Below are 17,437 nucleotides of genomic sequence, written 5' to 3' on the forward strand. Positions count from 1 at the left end.
AACAGCAATGTCTGTCTTCAATATTTGCCATTTTGTGAAAATTGTTTGTAATTAAATTTTGATTTTCTTAGCTGTGAAGGAAAATGATATCATTGATCAAGTATCCTATACAATAATTTCTTTCTGAGTTATTCTAAGTTTACAAGAAAAAGTTATCCGTTTTGTAATACTATCTTTAAAACGCTGTAACTTTATTAAAAAAAAATCGTAGAAAATTATAAAAAATATGGATTTATTCGGAAATTAATAATCTTAAAAACTAATACATTTTTGTGCTAGGTAGCCCATTTTCCTGAGCAAGGCAATAGTTCAAAGAAAAAAATTTTTTTCCTTTTCTTCAATGCCTGCCTTCAATGTCCGCCATTTTGTGAAAATTATTTGTAATCAAATTTTGGTTTTCTTGGCTATCAAGAAAAATGTTTAAGTTTTAATTTAATCCCTGTTGCATCTCAATCCAATACTTTCGTTGAGTAATCGCTATTTGAAAATATTAAAACATTATGATAAAATTTGGTGGCCCGTTTTTGCAGGCAAGTGTACTTCATACCACTATGGCGACGAATCAGGTCTGGTACAATACAAGTCTGTAGATGCTTTACAGTAAACTGATAGATCTGCTTAGGATTTGTTGTTGTCGTTGCATTGCTATTATCAGATCTGCTCTGGTGTTGCCGTCAATTTGTCTGCAAAGTATGCTCTTCAGATCTGATTCACATTGAAAACTAACTGAGGGCACAATTTAGCTTTGCATTTGCTTTCCATTCAACAATATCTCATAACCAAATTACTTACTGCTACATTTTACAGCGAGTTTTTTATATATTATAAGAATTTAAAAGACTTTACATTCATAATACGAAGTAAAAATGGTTACATCTTGATATTTTTTATTCCATTGATCAATTAAATGTACCACTACAAATGGATGAAGACAGATCTCTTTTAATTTGGGACATTGCAGGAAAATTTCAAAACATACGTTAGGTAATACCTTCAATATACCTAACAACTTTAAACATTTTAAACTTTTGCATAGCGTTAGCGTTTCTAATTCACGATTGGTGAGAGCATCATTAAAGCTTAAGTCGATTTTTTCCAAGCGTTGACAGGAGGAAAATAATCTATAGAAGCTATTCCTTACGTTGGTTGTATTTTTAGCATCTGACCACCTAAACAAAAATTATATGATTACTTGATTATTTATTCGGAAATAGACGAATAATGTAAAGGAGAAGAGGGAAATATGGCACCCATTTTCATTTTATTAAATAACTTTGTTTGTAATTATTATTTTCGATTGAAACTTGGACGATTATATTTGTCAATGAGTTGTTTGACAGATTCTAGACTTAAAATAATAAAATATTTATTAGTTAGAGTGTGATTTATAAAAATCTAATGCACTGCATAATTAGTGAAAGAAAAAAGATGTTTGTAATATGGCTATGCAAAAAATAATTTAAAAAAATTAGTTTAGTTTAAAAGAAACACAATACCTTGTTACAAAATTATATATTTTTAATTTTCCATTGTTTAGAATTTTTTTAATTTTGAATTTTTCTGCGCTTAGAAATTTTAGTAATACCATTAAAAATTTTATTACAAATATATTTTATCCCTGTTTAACATTAAACAACAAGCATAAAATGACGTCTCTAATGTTTTTGAACAGTGCCCTTTACAATGACAATCGATTTATGGAAGAAATATTTTGATATAAAAATTTTACTTAAAAAATTGTATTAAAAAAATTCCATGTTATCGCTTTAACTTTGTATAACTCAAAATGTCTACAGGCAAATAAAAAGTTAAATATCAAAAAATTATTCGCGTGTATATACGTTCCTGTGATAATACAATCAAGTTTAATAATAATGAGGAAATACATGTAATTAAAGCTTAAAAGTGTACCTTGAAAAAGTTTAGAAGTGCTCAAAAGTAAAAATGCCTCATAACAATTGTCAGTTATGTATAGGCATATTAGCATCATTAAAAAATGACGGGCTACTAAACGAATAAGTCCATAAGCAATTGTTAGAATACGTCACCTAATAATGGAGATAATAGGGATAACTATATTGTCGATAGTAGCCATAATACCTTCTTCTCCTCTACTTATTTTAAGAACCACACAACAAAGAACTAAATAAATAAATTTCAATGAAGTATAATACCAAAAAAAAAAAGAAATTTTATATCATATACGTACATGTTTATAAAAGTTATTTCCCTCAGATTCTTACAATCGGCAAGGGCATCAATACCTTGCGATGTCAAAAATGTTTCTCTTAAATCTATGTTTTCCAAATTTGAGCAAAATGTTTTCAATGTCATTGCGACTTCGTCTACATTTAAAACTCCGTGCAGGCGTGTTAAATTTAAGTCGCGCATTTGTCGATTTCTCTGCAGTATTTTACAAAGAGTTTTAACTTTTATGTCTCGTACATGTGCAAGATGAAAACGCTCAAGAGATTTTAGATTTTGAAGACGAGATAATCCATCGTCTCTTATGAGATTACAACTTTTTAAATCCAATCCTGAAAGAAATGCAGATTGTATATATATTTCTATATCAGTATTACAATATTTACTTGAAATTTTTACAATTATTGTACAATTATTTATATGTATACCTTTTAAATTTTTGCATATTTTTGAAATTTGAAGTACAACAGAATCGTCGATAAATGGGCAGTAATTTAATACTAAATTTGTTAGAAGTTGGCCACGAGTAGCGAGAAACATATTAAAAACCGGAGCAGAAAATGTGCAAAATGACAGATCCAATTGTGTCAAATATTTACATATGGGTGCAAAGTACAAAAATATATCATCGATGTTACTGCGCCAATGTGTGTAGAGTATATTTCGTATGTTCAGACTTTTGTAAAGTTCAGGATCCTGTGATAAATTATTTAGGCGTTTATTTACTCTACTTATACGGCCCAATGACTTTAAATCTAAATCTCTCAATATTTTAACTATTATTTTATCCTGTAAAAATAAAATAGATAATTTCAGTACATAAGATGACATTACAATAAATTAATACAATGAAAAATAGACTTCTCGAAATACTTTACCGGAAGCTCAGAAAAACTGCAGGTGATAGGCTTCTTGGATTCTTCCCATAAAAGTTTAATATCTTCCAAAAACTTTTCATAATTCAAATAATTTTCATATGAAGTGCAATGTTTATATATCTGTATAAAACATTGCGCATGATCAGGGATTATTTCCTGAGATATATGCTTGTGACTGACGGCACATTTATGGAAAGATTCTACTATTTCGCTGTGAATATAAAATAGGAACAAATTAATTTTTATTTTTATGAGTATGACAAAAGTTGAAAATATTATAACGTGTTTGGTCGCAGTGAGTTTGAACTATTGATGTATACTGGACAGAGCGTGTGGCTTATTTCTTTTATTATTTGTCTCAAGAGGCTCAGAACGTAAAATGTATGTCAAAGTTCGTGACTATCCTTCTAGTGTCATGATTGATTAAATTTTATTTAAGGAGAAAAGGAGTAATAACGTATGCTTTCAAGTCAGAAATCTCTACGTTAACATTTAGATTTATAATTCAGCGGCATCCGTTCTTTCTTCTCTCTTCAAAAAATGAATTTTACATCTTAGAATTAAGTTTCATGGATCTTGATCATTATAGTATCACAACTGCGTGTAGTCTGCACGTCGATTAGCAGCAAAGATCAAATATGACACAACTACATATGTGCATGAAGCTCAAGATCTATAAGTTAAGTCTGTAATTGATGTTATTTTAAGTTAACAAATTAGCAACAAAACCGAGCAAGCCCTGCCTGTACGAACAATCCGACAGTAGACTGTCAGCAGAATAGGCACGAACTGCAAATCCTGATTAATTACTGCTGCCAAATTTAGTGATATAGCATACCAGCAGACTTTGTCTTATTTTGCAGTTTGTCCACGTCATCGAATATTTCAGAGTCTTTGTGCAATTTATTTTCTTTATCTTATTAAAAATTAGTAAAATATTCTGTTCATAATCTACTTTGCTACTTCTTTCATATTGTTGCTTTTCTTTCTACGTCTGTCAAAATGATTTTGATCCTACCCATACAGCACACAATGTTATAAAATATTTCCAAACAAATATTTTTTTAAAAATATTATATAAAATATTTAAAAAAATTTTTGACGATATTTAAGAAAACTTTCGTCAATTACTTCCAGAATATTTTTAAAAATATTTATTTAAGAGAACCTATAGAACATAGAACTATTCCAAAAATGTTTTTTTTAAATTACTTTAAATATATTTAATCTGTATAAAAGATATTTTTATAATATTGTAAAAATATTTTGAGCTGTATATACATATATGTTCCGCCTAGTACTATATCCTCTACTTTTTAATTGAATAGTTGCAGCATGTGACATCGCTAATCCACCTCTGATTATGTTCAAATCCAATACAACCAAAAGCATTATTAACATCGGTGATTGTTACCTTTCGCAAATGTCATAATAATCCCATAAATTACTATGAACAACGTTTTCTGTGAAATTAAAATATATAGTTGGTCCTTTCCACTGCAAAATATTTTTGCGTTCGACTGCAATTATATTTAAAGCAAATTCATACTGTTGTATTGGACGACAGAGGCAAGGATTAATCTTATCTAACAGATCAAATAGACAAGATGGACTTGATGGTTCAAGTCTTCTAGGAAGTATGAAATCTGATGTTCCAGTAAGCATTACAGCAGATAGCGTCAAATTCTGTAATGGACAGGCATATTCCAGTCTCAGCACTTTGGTTTTAAAGGTACCAGATCGTAAAATAGAAAAACTGTTTATTGGTCTGTAATTGGTGTTCATATTTGAATACGAATCTTTATAATGAATGCTTTCATCCCATAACAGAGACCATTTGTCATCAGAATCTTTAGCCCAAATTCGTTTTATAATGCTTGCCGAGTTCGAATCACTGAAAATGGAAATTCTGAGTGGATATACAGCTTTGTGATACTCCAGCCCTTCAAAGTAAAAAATACAATTATAATCTCCTTTAAATGGTAATATACAAGGGTTCTTTGGAAAGTAAGGTCCGAAAACAAATATGGAAACTATAGAAATCGAACATTATTTTCCGAATAACCTTTGTATCTTCTTTAACAATATCAAAATTATTAATTTAAATATTACGTACTAATACAATAAGTCTTTTTAGAATCCACTGTAAGTGGACTGCGATCCAAATCGATAAGAGCCCGTGAAATGATAGGAGGATATGTATTTGATTCGCGATATGTGGGCTATATGAAAAATATTAAATAAGAAAAATATCAAATTACATTAATTTGCAACATAAAGTAAAAATGTGATTATTCGGAAAAAAAGAATTAGATCTGATCAAGTCAACAAATTATGTATCAGCTGACCAATTTATATCTGATTAAAAATGCTTAGATGTTGCTTTCCATATGTCCGCGTACTTCTGGTGATACATATGTTCAAAATGGACATATACATGTAATTGTATTGACTATTGATCACTATACGCGGAATACTTGTTGCGTGGCAATATGCTACTTCAAATTAAATTTGTTATAAAGCAGGATTGAGGTCTATATTACAGTGAGATAAATAAAAAGGATTTTAAAATATTCGAATTTGTTATCTTGTATCACAACCAGTAGAAAGAACAGAACAGAAAAAAACTATTACAGTTGTGTCACCAAAAGCAAAAGGAGCATCAAAATATAAATAATCAATAATCGATTCAAAAACAAAATGCTCTAAGTTTAAATTTACTGTCCCAACAAGATCGGGTTAAACGTTACTTGATGGCAAACGATTTGGTTGGTTATTGCGCCAACGTTCATCGCGCGGCAAACGTTATCGTGTACAGTGCACATGTGTAATTCTACTAAATCCATGTAAGGTCAATTATTAGAGATCAAACTTTTAAAATGATTTCTATCTGTTACCTTTCACATGCAACACTTGAGAAAATATTATGTAAAATAAAATGTTGCTACTGAAATATTTCTAAAATTTTGTAAATGGGATGTCGCAACAGTAATGTTTCTGAAATCAACACGTTTCTCAAAATAATTCCAGACATAAAAAATAATCTCTCCAAATATTAGCTCAATCGGTCAATGCTGTCGGAATCTGTACCTCAGTCTCGATAAACATTCATTTCCCTTTATTAAACTTTTTATATAATTAACGTTGGTTCTAAAGAGTTATTTCTCTAAAAATCTGCCTAGATGATTTTTTTTTAGTATGTATGCTTTACTTTTCTGCATCGTTTAAGACTTTATACGTCTCATTAAAAAAAATAATTAATCCTCATACTCTGTTGGCCTGGTACCCCTTAATTTTATATTGAGAGTCAAATTCGCCCTACATTTAAATAGCACAACAGAACTATTTTTATTTAACAATTGTTAATATTCTAATAATACAATTTTGTTTACACCACCTTTGTACGTCCAGCAAAAAATTTATGTTCATTTAAAGCAAAAAAAAAAGAAACACGAATTATATACATATTTATATCAAACGTGATTACTGTCTTTTTGTAAAAATTACAGCAGAATACGATAAAAAAGAGATTCGTAAAGATTTGTTGACAACTATCATAAATTAAAAGAATATGAGGGTTTATTAACGACTAAAATAAAAATAAATATTTATTACCATTTTTTTAATTATTCGAACTCGTAAAATTGATCCATGGATAGAAGAGTTTTTAAAGTATGTGTTCGAATCAAAATGAACTCATACAGCACAAAGTTTAAAATCGGGACATTTTTAAGACATCTGTCCAAAAGTAGCCTTAAAGATATTTTTTGGATATCTTAAAGACGTCTTATGACCCAATTTTAGATTTTGTCTTGTATGGGAAGAAGGTTACAATGACCAAAAAAAAAAAAACGCAAAACGTAATCATTTGAGCCTTCATTAGAATATGATTTTTTTTAAATAGTAGTTTAAAAAGTTAAAATTTGTAGTGTTTTGTATTATAATAACATTTATGTATTATAATAACATTTTATTACAATCATATTTTAAATTTGTGAAATGCTATTTAAATTTATATAAGCATAAAACTATAGAAATTTAAGTTGCCTTCCAAACTATTTATTTACATTCTATTACTTATTTTTATATTTTTATAGTTTAAACTTGAGTGTCTACTGTAAATAAGTAAAATATGCAAGTTTCGAATGCGTAATTATATCATTGAAATAGTCGTAACATTTTTCTTTAGGAGGTATCATTTTATCCATACTCGTTAAAGAAGACGCCAATTTTGCAGGATTTAACTAATGTTTTGTTTTAATCTTATAAGTCACAATTTTTATTACATTATTTGTATGAATAAAGAGGATGTCAAGAATATTATATAAAATTTTGTCGTTTAATTCCACAGAATGATAAAATTATTTTACAAGAAAGACTTCTCTAACTTATCTTGCAATTAGCATAAGTAGCATATTATTTATCACAATATTTTTGGAATGTTGCAGCAAGCTTTGTTTTGTATGAGTCATGACTTAAAATTATATAAAGTAGTGATTGACTCTTAATTATGTTTATAATATAATTATAAAAAATTAAGTAATCATAAATGTAAATGTAAAACAACCTTTTAATTAAATACGTGAAATTCATTACGTTGGGAATTTATTTTGTCCTCTCAAATATATTAATAACACTTTTTCAATTTATGATGAACTAGCTCTAATAATAAAAAAACATAGTAACTATTTAATGTAGTTATTAACAATTCTTACTTGTTCAAATAAGAGGTGTAATATCATAAAAACGCATAAATGCAGAATACACACGTTAAAAAAGGAAAGTGTCGTCGATTTAGTCCAATTTTTGCAAAAAATATTTAGAAATCAATATTATTATTAGAATAAAAGAGAATTGGAGTTTAATATAAGAAAACTCAAAAGTTTAACAAGCGTAAGGCATGGATATTTGTTTTTCAGTCGCGCTGAAATTTTGCAGAAATTTTTTTGTGGATTGGAATCATTTTAAAAGTTTCTACAGAAAAATTCAACTGTGAAAAAAATGAAACCATCCGTTAACATATAGTACTTATATAAAAAATATTGAATTAAACATTTTTCTTATATAAAATCAAATTATGATAAAGATTTAATTTAAAAAAGACAAGTATCTTTTTGTAAATAAAGAATGTTAGTTAAGTATATGGGATACAACTTATACATGTATAAATTTTTATTGATTAATATTTAGTACACTGCAAACTTATAGGTGACAAATAATAAAAATATAGAAAGATTGTTCTTTTTTTGTCTTTAAAAATGAATTCTCGATTTATTATCATTTAATAGTGTTTAAAATTATATTAAAAACTTTTAAAATTATTTAAAGTTTTATATAAATAATAATATAAATTTATTTATATAATTTTATACGAAATTTGCTTTTATTAAAAAAAACACTACATTAAATTTTAGTTTATTATCGTTAAATCTTTTTTTTGCTCGATTCGATCTTGTTTGTCACTGTTTATATTTTGTTGAACAATATATATAATATTATCAATTTGAATAAGCATATTTATTGTTAATATTATTTAGAAATATTCTTTATTTGGCAGAATATTATATGAAATAGACATATATATAACTTTTATATTTGGACGCACCGTACTGTGTCTCTAGACAGATTGACCACTCGAGCGCTGCAGGCCCCCACACAAGAAAGACGAGCATGCGCCGCACTAACAAGGATCATGAAACTCGCGATAACTCAAATTTCAACATTTGTAAACTAAATACATTCGATAAATAATTTAACTACTTAAAACTGGTTATGCCTGTTTACATCTAGCCTGAAAAAAATTTGCGGATCTAGCCAGATTTAATAAATCTGATACGATTATATATTGGCAGATTTAATTCTTTTATCCCAAGAACAATACTAGTAAATATATATGAAACCTTACTTTTTCCACTTTACTTTTCCGTTTACTACATTCATCACTTAAACAGAATGTAGGTGGCCCCATTATGCCAGCAACATAACAACTACAATGCTTTTCACTATTGTCACATGAATAACTAAAGCTTTTTATTGCAAATTGATAAATAAAGTCAATAGACACACGATTATCCTTAGTATTCCAACCTGGAATAGACAGTTTGTCGATATAAGGATATTGAATAATATCTTCATACCGTAAACGACGATAGGGGAATGTTATCTCTCTCTGAAAAATAATGAAAAATATAAATATCTGGGAAGGAATGCCTTACATGTTCATATTAATAAATACATATTTATGAATGAAAGAATTGAAAGTGTGATCTTAAATAATCTTATATAGTCATATATGATAATATATGATTATATGCTAATAAGTTTATAAATTCCTCATTAAGTATGATCTTTCATAGCCATTTGTAATCTTTTATTCTTGTATTGTCTCATTTCTGATCAGAAAAAAAGTATATTTATTTTATTAGTTTAATTATATATGAACATATGTACAAGGATCTATCGATAAGTTTATCAGATATTGTATAAGTATAATGTTCATCTAATATCTAATATGTTATTATTACAATTTCTATAAATTTTAATGTATTTAAATAATATAATTAAAATTTGTTACAAATTTTTTATTTAATATGTTTTTTTATAACGTAATTAAAAATATTTTGTATTTAAAAAATTTTGTATAACATACGCAAACACTATAAATTACATATATATTTTTATGTAATGTGGCATTTAACAAATGTATGGTACTATCTCCTATCCGTCTCTTTTGAGTTTTAAATTTTAGTAACAACTATCAAATCATATTATATATATATATATATATATATATTATTTTCATATTAAATAATGTAATTACATGTAATAATTTGATTAAACTGTTATATAACATACATTATAATCTAATATTTTCACAAATAAATAAATAAATATACTAGGCCGTTCGAAAACTCTTTGGTTTGGACCAGAAATATTGTCACAAAAACTAAATACAAATAATAAACGATTAATATTACTTTTTAAAATCTCAGATACAAAATTTGATTAAAATCCGTCCATTACTTTTTTTGTTTTAAGCATTAAAAGCAAACAACTTTTGATTTCTCGAAAAAAAAGGATAAAAAAAATTTTGCGTTTTAATCAAACATTGTTTTTTGATGGGGAAAAATACTGTAACAACCAAAGAATGGCTTGAAGTGTTACGGCAAATCTGCACTATTAAAATCAATGATTATTAGTTTAACGAATTTAAACATGGCTATAAGTGATGCAGAACGCAGTGGAAGGCCTGTTAAAGCATCCACTCCAGAAAATGTGGCAAAAATCCACAAAATAATTTTGAACAATCACAAAATGAAAATCTGGGAGCTGCCTGACACTATTAAGATTTCAAATGACACTGTGTGGAAGATCATCCATGAAAAATTGAAAATGAAGAAGCTTGTGATGTGGGTGCCACGTTCATTAACGATCGACCAAAAACAACAAAGACTGGAAGATTCTCAGAAGTGTTTGAAACTTTTTCAACTAAATCCAAATAAATTTTTGCGTTGGTACGTAACCGTTGATAAAACTTGGTGGATTCATTTTTACACACCTGAATTAACACAACAATCAAAACAATAGGTTTTGCCTGGTGAAAGTGCTCCAAAGCGTCCAAAAACACAGAAAATGACTGGAAAAGTGATGGCAACAGTTTTGAGATTCTTATGTGGTATTGCTAATCGACTATCTTGAACATGGCAAAACAATTACAGGAAAGTACTGTGCAACGTCATTAGATAAATTAAACGATAAAATAAAAAAAAAAAACAACCGCATTTAGCCAAAAAAGAGATGTTGTTTCATCAGGACAATGCGCTTACTTACAAAAGACAAGTTGCAACTGTAAAACTAGTCAAGTTACGCTATAAGCTGCTCTCCCACTCCCCGTTTTTTTCGAATTTGACGCCCTGCGACTTTTATCTGTTCCCGAATTTGAAAAGATGCTTTACTGGTCAACGGTTCTACTCAAATAATGAAGTTATTGTCGAAACCAATGTATATTTTTATTGTCGAAACCAATGTATATTATTTTGAGCACCTCGATAAATCGTATTATACTGATGGTTTCAAAAAACTTGAAGACTGCTGGAATAGATCTGGTATCGCGTTCGAAGAGAACTATGTTGAATAAAAAAAATTTATGTTGAAAAAGAAATTGTGTTTTTATATCTAGACCAAAGAGTTTTCGAATAAACTAGTGTGTGTGTGTGTGTGTGTGTGTGTGTGTGTGTGTATGTGTGTGTCGAGTGATACGTACGTATAATGGGCCCCTACTAAAAAATTTTTTTCAGATTACTTTTATATAATTTTTGAAAATGTCTGTATAATTGTCTGTATAGTTTTTTTAGACTTTTTCATAAAAATTGAAATACTTTTTATAAATACTTAGAATGTCTATATCCTTTCCCAAAATTTTTAAATGTGTTAACTATCAAGTATCCTAAGATTTCTATTATTTTTTGTTGTATAATTTCAGATAAAATATTATAAAATTTAAAATAGTTAAAAGTACTTTATAAAAATTATAGGATAAGAAATTTCAGAATATTTCAGAATTTACACGTATAAAAAGTTCAAAGAGAAAATGTACACTTTCCAAGTTATTCTGATTATTTCCGAAAAATGTTTTAATTCGTACAAAGATTACGAGAAAAACTTTTATTAAGGATGTTTTCGAGAAAAATATGAAAAATTCTCATAATTATAGAACCGCTCTGAAAAGTTATGATATTTTTTATTTTTTGTTGGAAAAAGATTTCAGAAAATCTAATTATCATCATTTTTATACATCATTTTTATATTATGTAGATATAAAATGTATTTAGTATTTTAATTAACGTTAGTACGTACTACGTTTATTTATTAATCAGATTAATAAATAAAAGTAATAATCTAAGTAATAAATGCAAAATATAACGGAGAGTTTTCTCTGGAGAAACTTAAGTTTCTTTATTATAATTTTCTATAAAAATTTTTGTAAAGTATCATGCCAACAATTTATAAGTAATTGTGTAAACTTGTGTGAAAATTTTTCCAAATTTTCTCACATTTTTCACTAAAACATGAAATATAAAGCTTCATAATATCACAATAAGATCAGAAAATAATCCCATAAAAAAATAAAAAAAATTTTAAGATTTTCTAATAATTTTTCACACTTTTGCAAAAAAGACATAACATAAGAAATCACATAATTTCTTAAAATATTTGCACATAAAGTTATGTAAAATTCTTCAGATTTTCTAACATTTTCTTAAATCTTTTTCCAACAAGAAATAAAAAATACCATAACTTTTCAGAGCGATTCCATAATTATGAGAATTTTTCATATTTTTCTTAATACATCCCTAATAAAAGGTTTTCTCGTAATCTTTGTACGAATTAGAACATTTTTCGGAAATAATCAGAATTACTTAAAAGTGTACATTTTCTCTTTGAACTTTTCATACAAGTGAACTCTGAAATGTTCTGAGATTTCTTATCCTATAATTTTTATAAAATACTTTTAACTATTTTAAATTTTATAATATTTTATCTAAAATTATACAACAAAAAATAATAGAAATCTTAGGATACTTGATAGTTAACACATTTAAAAATTTTGAGAAAGGATATAGACATTCTAAGTATTTATAAAAAGTATTCCAATTCTTATGAAAAAGTCTGAAAAAATTAAAATTATACAAACATTTTGAAAAATTATATAAAAGTAATCTGAAAAAAATTTTTTTGCAGGGGCCTATATGTACGTATCACTCGGCACTGCTCGGCGCAGTTGTCATCTAACAAGGGCTGAGTATATTACAGTATTCTGTCGATATGTTATCTTCTTAGGGTAAAACGCTGTAACAGTCAATAATCACCCTGTATATATATAGTATATGTATGTATGTGTGCATGTATGTATGTATGTATGTATGTATGTATAACTGAGTTTGTCTAGCTTACTTCTGCCGACTCTTAACAAACATCATTGTATAATTTTTTATTCTACCCTAGTTCACTTGCAATTAAATGAATTACAGCTAACTTACTGAATTTTGTGGTCCTGTTTTATCAACTCCGTCCATCTTACAACAAAAAATTACAAAGGTCCTTTGTTTCCTTTTCTCGCACACCAACTGCACAATACAATGAGAAAATTATTTGAATTTGTGTTAGTCCTAATGTTGCATTTAAATCTGCATCCAGAATGCATTAAATAATTGGTTTAAATATATCAATAGTTCTATAATGTAACATTAAGTTTTTAAGACATTATCAGATAAAATTTTATTTAGATAATGAAATCATCGTACAAATTAGAATTTTGAGATTGTACTTAAGAAGGCATTTTGAGATAAAAGAATTGAAATTTTGTTCTTTGCATTTTATAAAAATATATACTTTTAAGAATCCATTCTAAAATTCTTAATAAAAAAATTCAAATATTGTAGAAGTTACAATCTATTATTCGAAGCGGCATTCAGGTCAAAAACGGAGCTCTCACCGAATATCCCCAAGTTCTAATACAATATAACGGACTTAAGTGCAGGTAGATAAAGGTTTTGAATACTGACATCAGTTTGTATGTATGTGTGTGTATGGATGTTGTGTATGAATTAAGTAAATGTAAAAAACTAGTATATACTCTACATATATATATGAAATTTAAAACTTTATTTTTTTTCTAGAAGATAAAATTCTATGATATCTTCTATTTATATTTATCCAAAAGTTTGATTGTAATATTACATTCAATTAATCCAAAAAAAACAAAAATAATAATAATTTGTTAATTTTTGAGTAATGGTAACGGTAACGGTACCGAGTTATTTTTAAAAAATAACTTTTCCAACTAATGAAAAAAATTACAAAACTTCTTACTTTGACATGAAAAATTCCTATTTATATTAATAAAATATGCATTATTGTGTGTAAATCAATTTGAAATTAATCACTTGCATAGTTTAAAAATTTATGAAAATAGCTTTATTTCAGCATGCGAAATAAGAATGTCACCTTTAAACAATTTTTAATAAGATTAGATGATAAATATTATTCCATGTCTATGACTACTATTACTTTTCTAGAACTATTAATTTGTTTGCACGCAACTCTTAAATACATAGTACAATTTACCACGTGTTTGATATCTTAATATTAAAAATTGATACAGCTACTTGATACGCCTCTATATTTTGTAGCATACACTTTAATTAGAAAAAAATATATTTACCTTTGCTTTTTAATCACCGTATTTATGTATAATTTTAGTAAGAATAAGTTTTTCTTCTTTGCAAGCAAAATGTATCACGAACTTCTTTTCAGTTAAGCGGCTAGCAGTAAAATGAAACGTAAGCCAGACGTTATAGCTACCCTGCGTTCAAAGATTATAATGCGCACATTCCTGTGTTAGAACCACGGACTTAGGAATAGAGACACGGAGAATAAAGTCCTACTTTAGGTAAGAGGGGGTGTTCTCGCAGGCATGCAGGGGGAACCGTTCTCCGCCATATTAGTTTCTTAAAACTCATACATAGATATGTGTCAGTGATATTCCACTTGCGCTGTGTTAGTGTGACAGCTATAAAGGTAGGTTAGATACTCGAACTCATTCGTCTTATTCATCAAAGTCAATTCACTCTTTAAAAATAAAAATAGTAAAATGCATAGTATCAGGATGTTTCACAACAAATTCTTTAGACAAATATAAAAATAAATTTCAGAAAGTATTGGAACAAAATATAAAAATTAGTTTCCACAGGTAAAAAATTATATTAGTCTTAAAACAAAGAAAACAAAATAAATAAATGTAGTTGGGCTCATATAATAAATACAAAATAAAAGAGAATAATAGAAAGCTGACGAATCGCGCAGGTTGTTATACGCCAAAAACAAAACAAGACATATTTACGAGATTCAAACGTTTTGACCATTTAATTATTGATCATCCTTGTGAAATACAAAATAATCTATAAACAATAAGCTTGTGTTACAAATTCCGCAATTAGGATATAATTAAAAAGACGTATGTGTAAAAATATACCAAAAATTAGAAGTAAAAAACTTGCGCTATCCGCTTATTAAAGTGAGACGCCTCATTCCGTGGTGGCCTCGTGAAACGTGTCAAAAAGATAGAATTCTTGGAACAGTTGACAGCAACACAGACCATGGTGGAAGGGATAGCATGGTGTGCTCAATTTGCAGCCTTCTTTCTCTAAAATCTGCGCTCTCCGTCGTTTTTCTGCTTCTTATTCCAGAGGGCTGCCAACTGTGAAAAGTTGAAGTATTTCACTTTCTAAAGTCTGTACACCTGATATAACTGTCTTTGTCGGACGTTTTCTATTTTCACTCTATCTCTTTTCTTGCAGATAGTTACCGCTGTAAATAAATGTTATTAAATACAACACGACACAAAAGACTAATTGCGCTCATTGTAAAAAATTAATAAAAATTAAACAGTTTGTGTAAAATATAAAGATTAATAGTATTGAATAATAAAATAATATTTGAAATAACACTACAAATATAAATATCGTAATAAATTTTACGGTAATTTTAATAATAAAAAATAAAGTTCTTAAAAATTTAAAAAACAACTATTGATATACAAGAATTTTTTCCAAAACAAGAAATAAATAGAATTATTAAGTCCACAAATCATTACAGAATATTAATTTTTTGTAAATAAAAAATTATTGAAATTTGAAGATATTTTTTCATTAAAAATGAAAAGAAAAAAATAGTTAAGATAGTTAAATTGAATTAAATAATATTCATTGATTTTATGCTTGAGCCCTTGGTGTTTTTGAATGAACTGACTAAGACAATCTCTACCGACAAAATGTGAAGAAATAAGTCATTATTTTTTATGCAAGTTTCATGATAAATATAATAATTTATTTATACACAATTTATACACAATTCTTATATTATACAGTTTTTAGATACACATAATTATTTATTATTTTATACATTTCAAAGTTAAAAAACTAAGAGCTAAAAATTCTATTTGATTTTTTTCATTTTTTTCTTGTTTTTGGTGGCGTTCAACACATTGCATATGTTTCCTCCAGCCTTCGATTACTGTAATAATAAAACAAAACATCATTGTTTATTGTATATACCAAGAATTTTGTGGCAAATTAAGATAGCAAATTACTATCATCAGTAATCGTTCAATGTTGTTCTTACCTTCTAAATCGACCCTTCGGTGATTCTGCATCTATCATACATTCCTGTATATTCGATGGATCATCAGGGCTGACGAGTAACTCGGAAGACTACATGTACATTTTCGTGGATGACGGGAAGCGGAAAATCTTCGGCTATGACTTTGAAGTCCATATTACTTTCATTGTTACTAAAATAGAAAATATAAATGTTACTTTGATAATGTTATGCAAAAAAAGGAATGTATTTTTCAGTAATTAATACATCAATTATTATTTATTCATTTTTACCTATTTTCCGTTTTTGGTAACAATAATGTTGGAACTGCACTCGGCAAAAGCGACTGTCTTCGAATGTCCATAGGAGGTCGAATCTTTTTACTTCTCACAAACAAATCTTCTGTGAAGTGTGCTAAGCATATATTTGCTGAAAATTCAAATGACAGAATAATAGTTAAGTTAACTAACAATTAATAAGTTAACAATTGTCTTAGTTTACATCAAGCACTTGATGTGTGCTATGTAACTTCCTATTAAATTATTTTAATTTCGACAATACGTATAAATGTATACATGATACGTACATTTAATTATCTTGAAACATATTGTATCAGTTTAATATACTATTCTTTAAATTTATTGCAAAAGTTAAGACAATTAAATAGAAAGTTGTTGGTTAGTATATATATCAAGTAATTGGTGTTAGGTTAGGTTGCTCTATTAAGATACGAATATTTACAATATTTTCTTTTGGAACAGTATTGGAATGTTGTGTGTGTGCCTGTATGTGTAATACAAATTGCAATGGAAATAATGTCATTACAAAAAATTGGCTAATAATATTTAATAAGACTTACCATTCTTAATATTTTTCGGCATAAAACTCTCTCTGATTCTCTGAATTCAGCCTTCACGCATTACTGCATTTTCCGGAAATCGGAAAAAGCTTACTTGCGCCGGCAAGTACGTTTCGTTGCAATTTTTACACGATTTCACTACACAATGTACCATTTTCACTTTATTTTACAATAAAGTTTAAAAAATAACCTAAAAATACGTGTTGTTACTATGGACGCTATGAAGCAAAGGTGCGGAAATTGGAGCAATGACGCTGGCGGCGCTGGTATGACAGAAAAAGACGCAATGCACGCACTCGTACGTGTGACAAAGATGCGACCATCTAGGTTCAGCAAC

General features: G+C 27.7%; 1 protein-coding gene across 3 annotated transcripts; it reads right to left on the minus strand.

Moving 5' to 3' along the window:
- Positions 1 to 215: 215 nt before the first annotated feature.
- On the minus strand, positions 216 to 15,325 carry LOC105198069. Of its 3 annotated transcripts, XM_039448135.1 has the most exons (10): positions 15,118 to 15,325; positions 14,986 to 15,043; positions 13,124 to 13,210; positions 8,989 to 9,252; positions 5,200 to 5,305; positions 4,498 to 5,026; positions 3,084 to 3,294; positions 2,634 to 2,994; positions 2,210 to 2,537; positions 216 to 1,169 (listed from the first exon to the last, which is right to left on the minus strand). In XM_039448135.1, exons 3-10 carry the CDS (start codon positions 13,157 to 13,159, stop codon positions 833 to 835), a joined length of 2,172 nt encoding a protein of 723 aa, XP_039304069.1. In that variant the 5' UTR covers positions 13,160 to 13,210; positions 14,986 to 15,043; positions 15,118 to 15,325; the 3' UTR covers positions 216 to 832. The 3 variants fall into 3 exon arrangements, with proteins under 3 accessions (XP_039304069.1, XP_011163017.2, XP_025995904.2); XM_011164715.3 differs by lacking the exon at positions 14,986 to 15,043; XM_026140119.2 differs by lacking the exons at positions 14,986 to 15,043; positions 15,118 to 15,325 and adding an exon at positions 14,308 to 14,839.
- Positions 15,326 to 17,437: the final 2,112 nt, after the last annotated feature.

Source organism: Solenopsis invicta, chromosome 4 (assembly GCF_016802725.1).
Source record: "Solenopsis invicta isolate M01_SB chromosome 4, UNIL_Sinv_3.0, whole genome shotgun sequence".
Taxonomy (NCBI): Eukaryota; Metazoa; Arthropoda; class Insecta; order Hymenoptera; family Formicidae; genus Solenopsis; species Solenopsis invicta.